Source organism: Puma concolor, chromosome D1 (assembly GCF_028749965.1).
Source record: "Puma concolor isolate L17-30 chromosome D1, mPumCon1.1.hap2, whole genome shotgun sequence".
In the NCBI taxonomy this organism is placed as follows: Eukaryota; Metazoa; Chordata; class Mammalia; order Carnivora; family Felidae; genus Puma; species Puma concolor.
The window spans coordinates 62,597,122-62,610,881 of NC_141676.1; the positions used below are offsets into that span (position 1 = coordinate 62,597,122).

The 13,760-nt window shown below is 46.5% G+C and overlaps 1 protein-coding gene across 15 annotated transcripts in view; it reads right to left on the reverse strand.

Moving 5' to 3' along the window:
- TENM4 (teneurin transmembrane protein 4) overlaps positions 1–13,760 on the reverse strand; it is a 2,941,751-nt gene that overhangs the window by 50,860 nt on the left and 2,877,131 nt on the right. For 12 of the 15 annotated variants that reach the window (XM_086678435.1, XM_086678426.1, XM_086678434.1 and 9 more), the window contains 3 exons: positions 12,023–12,166; positions 8,846–9,095; positions 6,572–6,592 (listed from right to left, as the gene is read on the reverse strand). In XM_086678435.1, coding sequence (XP_086534561.1) covers positions 6,572–6,592; positions 8,846–9,095; positions 12,023–12,166 — 415 coding nt within the window. The remainder of the gene's footprint in view (positions 1–6,571; positions 6,593–8,845; positions 9,096–12,022; positions 12,167–13,760) is intronic. The other 3 variants (XM_086678432.1, XM_086678430.1, XM_086678441.1) reach the window with 1 other exon arrangement.

Genomic DNA, 13,760 nt, shown 5'->3' on the forward strand with positions numbered 1-13,760 from the left:
TCTGTTCAGGTTGGATGGCCCGGCACGGGCCATTTCCACTGGATGGTGGGATGTAAACCGTGCTGGGGATTCAGAGGGCAGACTGAGCAGTGTCTATAGCACCAGCAAAGTAGGCGCGCTGTCAATCCTTCAAGATGCAAGTAAGACAATCAGAAGAGTCTAGAAGGAAGCTATTTTATGTTTCATCGGGCATGCAGGTTTTGGGTTCTTTTGAAAAACAAAATTTTATTTCACAGATTGGTGTTTTTTGAATTACATATGAAGACTGGGGCATCATAATCGTTTCAGTGTCAAGGTCCCTAAAGGTTTTAATCTGGCCCCAACTGTCTGTCATCATAACCATCCCTTGCTTTGGGTGTTATCTTGGGGACGGGCTGCTTCTTAACAGGGCCAGGTTCCCAGACCTAAGATTTCCCTGTTGGTTTTCTCTCCCTGAATTAGACTAAGGTGACGTGATTTTCTCCAACTGTCCTTCCTCTCTAGCTCTAACATGGTTGTCCCATCACATCATCCTTTTCAAATAAAAGGCAGGTCTCTCCGACTGCAGCCTGGGTCCTCTCCAGGCCATTCTTCCTTGTTGTAACCCAGACATTGTCACATCACCCCAGTGCCCTCTCTTCCAGGGCGCCCCATGTTTTATAGGCTGATTTCAGACTCCCCAGCCTAGCAACACTCTCTGCAGCTGCCTCGTATCCCCCGGTACGCCCTGCAGTCCATAAGGGACATCTGGTCCCACACACACACCTCCACACCTCCCTGTAACTGCTGTTCCCACTCTGTGCAGTGTCCTGTCCCCTTCCCTTTCCAGCCTGCTAAACTCCTACTCATTCTTCAGGTATCAGCTCAGTGGCACCTTTTCTGGCAAAACCTTCCCTAACCCCTGTGTGTGGAGATTCATATCTGCTCATAACTGGGTTACAGGACACTTCACATAATGCCGTGGTATTTATTTATGTGGCTGTCTCCCAGATCTGACAGTCAGTCCTTGAAGGGAAGAGATGGGATTTTATTCATTTTTGTATTTCTAATGTTCAACTTGATGCCTTCTAGGGTATAGCTGTCACTTGCTTTAAATGGATGGTACCTCCATTTTGAGTTTATTTAAATACCATTTTCACTCAAATTACTTGGGTGTTTCTTTTCCTTCTCTTTTGAGGGAAATGGATAACAGGATAGATGTGCTGTTTATGTTGAAATGTCCCTTGTGACTTACCCTCTAATGCAGCACAGATTTGATCTTCCCAGATGACACTGATTCTGGCTAAATAAAATGCAGTGACCTTAGATCCCAGTCTGCAATGTGGGGCAGCCCGGATCTCTCTGCTTCCCTGATGACAGCTGCGAGGTGGGGCGGTGAGCGGGGAGGGGTGGGGGGACGGGGAATCATTTCATTTCTTTGTGCATCACTCATGATAAACCGGTGCTATCTACCTTGGCAGAAAATGTGTCCCTGCGGGAATGTGGTGGGGGCCCTGTCCACTTAGATTAGCCCCCTGAGTTTCTGGCTCATGTCTTCCTGCAGTGACCCAGAGAAGTGCCACTCATGTACAGTTTCTCAGCTCAGTGAATTCCAGAAGAAGGTGGCACCAGCAGGATTGTCCCAGGGAGTCTGTAAGAGCCGTGGCCCATCTTCTCTGCTCAAGGACATATTTGAGGTCTGGCAGTCGGGTTAGTGTAGGGGAAAGAACACTAGCTTTGAATTTAGAAGATGTGGGTTCTCACTGGAGCAAGTCCCCTAAATCGCTCAAACTGTAGGTCTCTCGGCTGTCAAATGATTAAGTCCCTGCTCTGCGTTGCTCACAGGCTTGTCATCAGGATCAAATGAAATTATACATCTCAACAGCCCTTTCTGGTTGGAAGAGCACTTGGACAGTCTTCAGCGCCCTCCTTCCTCATGCCACCTGCACAGGGAGCAGCACCTGGGCCCCCATCGGGGGCAGGGCCACCGTTTGGCGGAACACAGCTTGGAGAGATGACTGTCACTGGTACGAAGGCATCCGCTACCACCTCTGGGTGTGTGTTCCGTCCCAGACACCATCCTTGTGCTCTGCACGCACAGCCTGACGTTCCTCACAACTGCCATGTAAGGCAGATGTTTTTTTTTTTAGTATTTCAGAAAACTAAGACCACCAGAGGTGAAGTGCCTTGACCAGAGCTAGAGACTGCTAGGTGGCAGGATGGGTTTCTGACTCCAATCTTCTTGACCTAAAGGCTGTGTTCTTCCTATTTCCCTACACTGCCTCTCCAAGCCTAGGAAGCACCATTGCCCTTACTCACTGGGGAGCATCTGATCACGTCCAAGTCCTGAGATCCAGTTCCAGCATCATTTCATCTGAAATGCCATTCCTGGATCCCCAGACCCCCAGACCCCAGACCTCCCCTAGAGAACTGGCCACTTGCTTCGTCGTGTCACCAGACCCTTAGCAAATATACTTTTCCTACCTGTAGGACCTTAAGACACTGTTCTGCTTAGTTGTCTGTCTCCTCAATGACATCTCGAACTCTTCAAGGGCAGGGACCAGTTTCGAGTCCCTGCTGCTTGGCCCTGGGCTGGTGCAGAGTAAGTGCTCCAGAAAAGCCCACAAATTTATGCGCCGGTGAATGAATGGCTATCCATCTTGCTGGGAGCATACAGGGGAAATAATAATGGTATGGATCTTACAGTGATGGTTCTCAAACATGGTTACACAGCACATTCACCAGGAAAGCCTAAGAAAGAAAAACCTCATCCACAATATCTGAAGAGCCTGGGCATCTGTCCCTTTAAGATCTCTCCAGGCGACTCTGAGGCACAGCCAGATTTGGAAACTGAGGCCTTAGAGGCATGCTCTTCAAATTTTAATATGCAGATGAATTACCTGGAGATTGTATTAAAATGCAGACTCCAGTTCAGCAGTTCTGAGGTGTGGCCTGAGAGCATATGTTTCTAATAAGTTCTCAGAGGATACCAGTGTGGTCTGTCTGCTTGCTTTGAGCAGCAAGGCCTTTGAATACTCTCAAAACCACGGAAGGTGGCCTACAGCTGAAAGCCCCGGGATCAGCTCTGCAGCAGGGACCATGTCTGAGTCGGTTCTGATTCCTGGTATCTTGAGCCGGGCTGGGCACAGAGAAGGGTCACAGCTCTGTTTCCTGAGTCCACTGTGGGACCCACATTCTTTTCTACCTCCACAAACGTGAGCTTGGCACTTCTGGAAGCTACGTACACACTTGGATGCTATAAGAGTACCATTCCGGACATTCATGAACTGAAATCAAGCCTCACACTGTCCTCTTTCTGGATGGTGTGGGACTTTCCTGATAGGAGCTGGGAGTCCAGGGACTAGAGGCAATCTATTCCCTGCTTCTTAGTGAGAATTCTCCCTTTGTCTCAGAGTAACTAGCATCCTCTGACCACATTTGGTGGCGGCCCTGGTAGAACTTGATTTACTGGTTTTTAGAACCAGGGGGGAGAGCCACAAAGACAGAGGTTCAAATACTGGTTCTACCACCCACTTAGTAGGTGACCTTGGGCAAATCACTTCATTACTCTGAGCCTTAGTTTCTTCATCTAAGAAATGGGGATAATCACAACTACATTAAAGGGCTACTCTGAGGACAAAATTGTATAAAGAATATAAATTTCTTAGCATAGTGCCAGTTCCATTAAGAAATAAAAATGCCCAGGGGCGCCCGGGTGGCTCAGTTGGTTAAGCTCTGACTTCGGCTCAGGTCATGATCACACAGTGAGTTTGAGCCCCGCATCGGGCTCTGTGCTGACAGCTCGGAGCCTGGAGCCTGCTTTGGATTCTGTGTCTCCCTCTCTATTTGTTCCTCTGCCCCCTCTCTCTTTCAAAAATAAAGATTAAATAAAATTTTTAAAAAAGAAATAAAAATGCCCAATAAATGGCAGCTGGTCACCTGGAGAAACCTTCAGAGTATTTATGTTACTGCATAATGGAAAAGCCAAGTATGTCAGACTTAATATTGTCCTGCCCAACCTACTTCCTGGGGGAAGTTAGGGCTTTCTGTTGGAGTTAACTTAATACGTTGGTGGAGATTGATGAAGACCTGAGTTCAAATGTGCCCCTTGAAAAAGGCATCAAGCATCCTCTATCACCCTGGGGAAGAGATCCAGGAGGAAATGAGGATCCTCGTTCCCTGAAAGGGTCCACAGAAGAAGATGCCCAAAGGATTAGGGGTCCCTGTGCGGTGGGCTGGTATGGAGGCTGAACAGCCAGAGGCATGCAAGGCTGCCCTGGGGAGCATGTGTGCAGGCTACCATTCCTGGGAACAGCTGAGACAGTAAATGCTCATGGACAGAGAGGATAAAATTTTAGAATTTTTAATCCGCTTCTGACATTTATGAATGGGGACACCAAGGCCTAGAGAGGGGAAGGGATTTACCAATATCCAGGTGCCAGTTAAAATCAGAGCTCAGACTTAGGTGTTTTCATTCCAGATTTTCTTTAAGAAACTAGAGAAGGCAGAAACAAATTCCTTTTTTCCTTCCACTTGGTTTTACTTTAGAAATAGTTTTTGGCACCTGAGAAAACGATGAATTGAGGGAGGGCAGGAAACTGGCTTTGAAATCATGCCATGGATGTACCAAAAGATCACTAAACATCAGGCACCAAAACCACAGCTCTCACAGTTCACAGATGACGAGACTGGAAGCCAGAAAAGCGGGATGCCCAACCCAAAGCCACACAAGTGCACAACAAAGCTGGACAAGAACCCTGACCTTCTAATTCTTCCCAGCTCGGTCCCCTGTAACCCCGCTGCGACCCAGGCAGTTACCGCCACTCACTGAAGGTCTCAACGTGAAATGCTAGGTTTTCACCCAAGATCTTCGTATGAAATGTACTTCTATGTTTTCTCTAAAACTGAACCTGAAGGTATCTATCGATGTATAGTTCAGTATCAGCCATACAAAGCTCACTAAAAATTCTTTTAGATTTCCGTGTCAGGAAAAAGTATTCTCCCCTCTGAGAAGTGAGCACATTTTCCCATTTCTGAGAATGCAAACCATGAGAAGAGTTATGTTTCCCTGTTTACTCTGGCTGCCAGGAAGTCCAGGGTCTAATCTGACATACAATCACACATATGTGTTTCCTCTTGTTACCAACTTCTATTTAATTTACTTTAAGACACGTATCTTTGGTTGTAAGAGGACTGAATTCCTTTTTGGGAAAGTTGACACCATCATCATCATATAATTGTTATGATGATGATGATGATGATGATGATGATGATGATAATACTAGCAATAATAATAGCAGCCATGTCTGGAGCTCCCCTCTGTGCCTGGCACAATGCTAGATACTTTACAAGTATCCTCTGTAACCCTTAAAACGGCTTCCAAGAGAGATTTTGTTGACCTCAAGTCAAAAAGTAAAGCTCAGAAAGATGAGGTGATTTTTTTTTCAAGGTCAGACAATGGGTGGGCGGGGAGGGGGCGGGTTTCAATTTTCTCATCTGTAGATTAGATGTGCCATGAGCACCTACTTCACAGGGTGCTTTGGGGATGAACTGCTATAGCCCATGTAAATCCATGAACCTTCTTTCTGCCTCACGCTAAATGCTCTGTCCATGTTATTATTATCTTAAAATAATATATACGATTGTTACATTAATACCATATCTAATTACATAGATACGGATATGATCATTATTGGATTTGGGGTCTGCCTCTTTCCGCCAGCCTAAGATTTTCTTTTATTCCCACTCAGCACCCAGCCCACGTGCCACTTTGGTATGAGCCACCTGTGGGTAACTGCCCCACTGTGGGGCAGCTGTGGGTAGCTGCCCCAGCTCCATTTGCCCACGGCTACTTCAAGTCACCCAGATGTGTGTGAGGCAGGGGACTCTGAAGTGACTGTTCCCCAGGAGTCAGAAGAGTGCCCCAAAGACAGTGGTGCTGATGGGCAGACGTTTCTCTTGGTGTCTCTGATGAGGTGGCTCCCTTCTGCCTGCTGAGCCTCACTGTGAACCTACACGACAAATCCACTCTGTGATAAAGCTCCTATTTGATGAACCACCTATCTGGGTGGTTCATATGGCCTAAACATTCCTCCCCACTCTTCCCTTGCTGGCAAACTTTCTGGTGGGGTCACCTAGCATCCTAGCCACCAAAGCCAAGGCACCTGCAATGCCCACAGAAGTGCAAATCTGAAACCTGTCTTTGTCCAACTTCTTCACCTGGTTGAGATGTTCTCAAGACGTCCCATTGTGACCATGAAAGCCATTGAACACAGTTAGGAGGTTGTCCTCATTTACTCCAAGGATAAACGGACTGGTGTTCAAATTACTATGCCAAAGTTAAAATTGTTTCCCCTATTATTTCAGTCTGTCATGTCCACAGATTACCCAAGTAACTGCTACACTTTGCTAGAGATTAGAGGAGTTCGGGCTCTCACCTCCCACCCCCACCATTATTAATGACTTCCTCTCATTGTAACTGATTACCTCCAATCAGTTCCAATCACACAGGATCCATTTGCTAGTGAGCCATCTGAATTTGACACGTGCAGCTTACCACACAACATGCAACAAGGCAGAGGAGAGACAGGAAATTCTCCACTGGTTGGCTTACCTATGTCTGAAATCTTTATTTCTGACAGAAGACAGGAGAGCAGGGAATAGAAGAAAGAATGAGGTGTTAGCAGCGGGGTTAGAAGCATTATTAGCAGCCTGAGAACTTGACAGCAATGGTACTGTACAATACTATAATAAATAAAGACTTAGCAGCTATGACACTGATTTATTTTATATTGGATATTACTTGTCAGTGAGCTCACTTACAAGCAGCTACATATCACAGAAGAGGCATGGCTTCACCTGCACCACTACTGCTGACTTCGGGGAAGGGGATGAGCCTGACACACGCGGCTGCTCTCACCAAAGCTAAGACAGGGGCTGCAGCAGCGGCTTCCCCCCCACCCCCCACCCCGTACAGAGACACGCTCCCTGAGACACGCATGTTCACTGCTGTGCCTCTGTTGGTGTGCACAGAGTGCACATGGTGTGCCTCTGTTGGCTGCCCTACAGAGGGTATTCAAAACTTGCGTAGTCCACCATGATCCTCCTCATGACAGAATACAGAACTGGAGACATACCATAATTAGAAGGGCAGGGGGCGGGGGCGGGGGGGACAGGCCGGGAAGAAAATACATCAAGATTGACAACATATTGATACATGTATTTTTCTTTCCAAATTTCATTTACTCCTCCCTTCCCTACTTATTTGTCTTCCACGATCTCCCCTCAAAGGTGGGAGGCAGGGAAAATGGGGCATCTATTTGAAGATGTGAAAATGGAGGCCCAGAGTGGGTAGATGTCTTGCCCACAGCTGGACAGCTTCTCTGCCAAGGTGGGCTGACCCCTAGGCTGTGGTTCTTCCCATTACCCTACAGGAGGTGGAAAGACAATGTGAGCAGCTGACTGGAGCAGACAGGCTTACGGGTTCCTTGTTCCCTGACAGATGTCTGTGGCAGTGAAACTCATAAAAGAGAGAAGAAAGGCAGAGAATATTCCATTGGTGGTTCTCACAAAGCCTGATATCCCACTTCCTATGAGTCCACAGAATTCAGGCTTCTGATTCTTGTCATGGCCAAAGACCTCCTGCTTCATTTGTCTCTGTGTGTGTGGGTGACTACGAACCCTCTCCTCTTGAGGGCTGCCATGACCGTGGTCAGCTAGCAAGCCTTCCCTTCCTTCACATGGGCACTGCAGAGACATTCTCAGCAGGCAATTACTTCCAGGGGATAACTTAACAAGGCATTAAAGCCAAAGTGGCCCTCTTTGGGTCAGGTGACAATTCTTTGGCCATGCAGAGCTGTGTGATGGACTTTTGGGCTTCGGTCCGCCATTCTAGAAGCTGGACCTTGGGCAGATTCTTTAAATTCCCCGAGTCTCCTTGGTCTTGTTTGTCAAGGGCAACAGTGGTAAATATCTTGCAGGACTGTTATACTGGGCAAATAGTTGGGACTTCACAGAAGTGAGTTTCCTTTTCCCTGGCCAGTTTGGAAGAAGGCTTTCCAGCTCACAGGCCTGTTCTGTTCACACGAACTCCTGCCCAGGACATGGGCAGATCCTACTCCCTAAAGCAATTTTGAGGAACTTGGGGCAATTTCTCTTGAAAGGGAGTGTGAGGCAACCCTGTCTCTAACCACAGCTTCTCTGTAACCCTAGAACCCACCCTGTGACAGTGCTCTGGTTCTAAGAAGACCCAATTTAGGGAGTCTAGAGAAAATGCAACCCATCAGGCCCTTCCCCGAGCTCTAAGTATGGCTATGCTCCATCACTCACGGTTGGGATGGGGAGAAAGAAAAGGTGGAGTCGGCTGGCCCTGCAGCATGCTAGGAGCACAGAGGCACTGCCAGATTTCAGCCCATGGGCCTTTATCTCAGTACCAGACAGCTGAAGAGGACTGCTGTAACTCGGATGAGTGTTTAGTAACAGGGCCAAACCTACTAACGCTGGCTTTGTCCATTCTGCCATCTTTGTCCTTATAAGAGGTCTCATGAGACTAATTTCAATCTGTTTGGTGCCAGGAAACAGAAAGAAGTTCAAGGCCTTCCAAAAAGTCTAATTCCTGGTTGTTAGCAGCCTTCTACATCTTCTGGGCATCAAAGATATCCCCCTACCCCACGAGTGGCTGGTCTTCCTTTCAGTGCCCGGTGGAGAGCAGCACCTGCTTCCCCAGAGCCCCCAGCTTACAGTTTAGCCCTGAGTTGGGAAGTGAAAAGTCTCAGATGGACTCTGACAGGTGAGGCTCCTCTGGGTGTTGTGGGTAATGCTAGGTGGGCGCCACGGGATAGCAAAGGGACAGTATTAGGAAGTGTGAGGAGGACATCACCTTACATACCTCAACTCCAGGATGTTGGTGACATTCCCAGAGGGGAAGATCCTCCGGATGTAGTTGAAATCTCCCACGTAGAGGCTTCCGTCAGAGCCGCACGTGAGGGCCACGGGGGCCAGGAGTTTATTGCCGTCGGCAAGGCCATTGCAGCTGGGGCAGGAGATGCTTCTCCGGCGCCCATTGCCCATGATGCTCCCGATGACGGGTGGCTGCTGAGACACAAACTGGTTCTCCCCATTCCCTTTGTGTAAGATGCCTGGGACAAGGACAGAAGAACAGAATCACCTATGGAGCAGGAAATGGCTGTCTTCTGCGGCTGACCACAGAGTTGCCTCAATTTTGCAAGGAATGCAAGATCTCTGCCTACCATTTCCAAGACTTACCCCCCAAGGCTGCCACACCCCCATCATGAAACCCAGAGTGTCCTGAACAGGCCATGCTGCCTTCCTGATTGAACGCTCTCAACAACTCTGTAAGATAGGAATCACTGTCCCCTCTGGATGCACAGGGGGGAACAGGCTAGTGGCTTACCTGAGGTTACACGGAGAGTAGCAGAAGTGCTCTTAAGTCCAGGCCCCTAATCATTCAGCTCCACTCCTTCTCAAATAGACTGTACACATCTCCTGTACCTAGTCCCCATCTCTACTGCAGTGTGGATTTTTTATGACACATGTTTTTCTCTCTTTAGACTGAAACCATGTTATTTCCCTTTCTATATTCCCAGTGCCTATCGCAGAACCTGACACAGAGTAGATCTCAATCAATGTTTAGAGAAATGCATGAGTGAAGTTCAGTCTCTTCTCACCAGGGTAGATTCAAGACACCTGGGTTTTTACCTGGTTTTGCTCCTAATGGGCTGATCCCAGATGTTGTATTGGCTTTCCTACTGTTTTAACAGGTCTTGGATCTCCGTTTCCTCACCAGCAAATGAAGGGATTGACCTCAGTGACTTGTAGCCTTCATCCCATAGCCACACTGTTTATTTTGGGCCCAGATCATCCTTTATCTCCCATATTATTGCCACAGTCTCCAAACTGGACTGTGCCTCTGACCTCACTCCTTCCATACTGAAGCCTGAATGAGTTTTGGGTTTATGGTCACAAGAATCTTCTCCTAGGCTGTCACCTATTAGCTTTGTCCTTTATTAAACAGGTATCTTTCATTTTTACCTAGTCCAATCAAACCATTTTCCTACTCTAATGTTTGTGCTTTTTGGTTTTAGGGAATCCTTCTCTGAGATCATAAAGATATTCTTCTGTGTTTTCTATTAGTTTCAAAGTGTTACCTTTTACATTTAGATCTGTAATCAATCTTGTTTATTTTGTATGTAGTGTGAACTTAATTTTACTTTTCTTCACCCACTGAGCCAGTTTTTCCAATACGATTTCTAAAATAACTGTCTGTCTCCACCGAGTATCCATCCTGTCCCCCATCCTTTTTCTGTAGCCACAGAACCCCTGATGTTTGGCTGTCCAGGTGACTATCTGGAACCGCCTACACTTGGCAGGTGACTAAGTTCTAGCCAGTGGCATGGAAATAGAAATGGGGTGGGCAGCTGTCGGGAGGTGTCCTTGCAATGGAAAGGGCTTGCCCTTAGCCCTTTTCCTCCTTCTTGCTGGATGGGATGTGGATATGAAGGCTGGAGCTTCAGCGGTCACCGTGAGCCATAACCTTGGGGATGGAGGCCTGATTGGAGCAGTGGGAGGGGAGGCGCCTGAGCCCCTGAGCCAGCAGTGTGCCAAGCCAGCCCTGGGTTATCTACCTCCAGACTTTCAGGCGAGGGAGAAACAAACTTTTTGCCTGTTTGCAATTCTGTTATTTTGGCTTTGCTGGCACTCGTGGCCAAAATGATTCCTGATGACCACTTATAGGTCAGTTTCTGAACCCCGTGCTCTGTTCCATAGAAGCTATTTATCCACTCGGGTACCAGCACCACAGTTTTGGAGACTGTGGTTTCTTTTAAGACGGATACCAAACCGTCTGGCAGTACCTCTTTTTTCCTTTTTCTTTTAAAGGCTGTCTCAGCTATTCACAAATCTTTCTTCTATCATAAAATTTAGAATTAGTTGGTTAGTTTTCCTTAAACCTTTTTTTTATTCAAATCGTTTTATTAAAATTATTTGGCAATTTTAGTAGCAGTGCAAAGTTTTTGACTCTGACCACTGGACACGCTTAGACACGAGTTTATGATATTTGGTCTGCTGTGGGTTTGGGTGCATGTACTTTTCCAAACCTTCTGCCCTTCCTTTCATTACCAAATGGCAAAGTGCCTTAAATTTCGCTGTCTACAATATTCTACTACTGGATGACAGGAATCTGTAAAGTAAGATTGAAAAAAAAATCCATAGATTCAAAAATTCTCTGCAAATATTAGGAACATGTAAAGTATACTAGAGACACAATGTTGTGGTTTTGAGTAGCATCCAGGGCCTCTCCAGAGTAGGTGGGAGATGTCTGACATCAGGAGCATATTTAGTTGTCCCATCCTGGAACACAGTCAAGGTGGGCTATCTGAAATACAGAGCTGATTATGTCACTTGGATGCTTGAAACCCTTCAGAGGCTTGACATCGGCCTCTGGATGAAGTTCAAAGTCCCAGTCTTCTGACCCTGGGCTCTGGCTGCTCAAGCTCTGGCTTTTGCTTCAGCTTTTGCCTTCACTTCATCCTTTGCTCAAACCATAAGAAACCTTCTCTCCAATTACTCTTCTTTTAGACTTCTTGGCATATACTGTGCCTTCTGCCTAGAATGTTCTCCCTACTTGATATATAGGGCTGATCCTCTGGATCTTTTGAGACTCAGTTCAGAGGTTCTCTCCAAAGAGACACCGTGCTGAACCGGGAAACTGAGTTGCTGCCCTCCATGCCCCAGTGTCCTGTGCTTTTGTGTGTGATGGCACCATCCACGGCACAGCCTGGAGACTGCCTGGGAAGTGTTTGCTTCTGACCAGAATATCATCTCTTGAGGTCTTTCATTTCTGCATCTCCACTGCCTAGTTGTGACAAGCACAGAGCAGGCTCCCAAGGAATATCTGTTGACTAATCCTTCTGATGACTGATCACATACAAGCCCATGTAATTTGAAGTGTGCATTTTTTTTCTTTTTTAAATCTGGCAGGGCACAGAGGATACGAGACAAGGGCCACACCATGGCCTGGCTCCTGGAAATCTGTTAATGCACTTACCACTTTGGATGTTGAGGGCATGATGTTTGTCTAGGCTCCATCCTCCCAGCTTAGAAGCATCGATTTCATATCCCTGCAGCACTGCCGTTCTTTTTTCCCAGAGGATCAGATCTGGGCAGGATTCATACTCATAACCCACGGAAACTGTAGGAAACAAAAGCGCACAGATGAGCAAAAGCGCAAAGTGCACAGGTGAGTAAAGCCTCTTCTTTGGCTTTGATATGCACGCAAGGCTCTGGCTTGTCTTTCGTAGAAAAGGAGAAAAGGTCATATTTCTAAGTGCCTTAGAAATCCTGAGCCTTAATATCCTTTTTTAATAGAGCAATTGTGCATTATGAGGAAAAGTTAAAAAAAAAAAAAGTACTAAACAATTTAAAAAGGACCCAGGAGAATCAATTCCCAGGAAATAATCCTTTAGCATGGAAAATACTTCAGGCACAAAACTCTTCACTGCAGGACTATTTATAATAGTGCGAATCGGAAGTAATCTAAAAGTTTAAAAGGGGTTACAGGTTGAGCAAATCAAAGTGTACCCACTCGATGGGGCCCCTGGATGGCTCAGTCGGTTAAGTATCTGACTTTTGATTTTGGCTCAGGTCATGATCTCATGGTCGTGAGATTGAGCCTGGCATTGGGTTCCATGCTGAGTGTGGAGTCTGGTTGGGATTCTCTCTCCCTCTCCCTCTGCCCCTCCACAGCTCTCACGCTCTATAAACAAATAAGTAAGTACGTCTTCAAAGTGTACCCACTTGAGGAATATTATGCAGCCACCGGATAATTTGGTTATGAAGATAGTGGGGTGTTATGGAAAATGCTTACGGAATAATGCTAAGTTGTATATACAGTATTCTATCTAGGCTTAAAAAAAAACTATACACAAACTATAAACGAGAAAAGAAAATAAAATGTTAACAAGTAGTTGTTTTATAGAAACATGTATGAATTTATTTATATTTTTGTCCATTCATCAAATTTTTATGAATGATAATGGTATTACTTTACTAAAGAAAAAAGTCAAGGTCGTTTATAATGAATACATGGAAAAAGAGTTCACTTAGGGTACTTTGAAAGCTGGAAGTTGCTTTGAGTCTCAAAGCTTGAAAATCCCCTGGTTTCATTTCTGTTTCATAAATCCAGACCTCCTCAGGAGGGCACCGGGATGCAGGCTAACCATGGCAGCCGTCCCGAGACTGGATTTGTAAAAAGCCCTGTACCTGCCCTGTGGAAAGGAACCAGCAGAGACAGGAATGCCATTTCTTTCAAGCATCTTTCTGTGCAGACAGGATCCGTCAAGAGGTCAATATCCTACCGCATGTTCAGGACAGGAATTAACAAGTGGACAGTCCCTTCAAAGTTTCTTTAGGTGCCATAAAAGTTGTTAGCCATCTATGGCAGGAGGGGAATGTTCACAGGGACATCTTCTGTGTGACCGTGAGTCCCTTAAGCAGCCTCTACGCCTCCTATTGGTCACCTAAGGGAAGTGAGCCTCAGCCCTTGAAGTCCCACTATGCAGACACCTGCCTTTGTCCCTGGCTGGTGGACACTAAGGATACCCATTTCACCTGAAGAGGTTGCAAGGCTTTTTTTGTTTTTTTTTTTTATGAGACCCCAGAAGTACTTTGAGTTACAGAAGGGAAAGTGGACAGAAAGAGACGGCATCTTCACTCCCAGCATGCCCTTGTGCGGTAGGGTGGGCTGCAAAACTACAGGGAGGGACTGGGAAGAGTCCAGCTCCGTT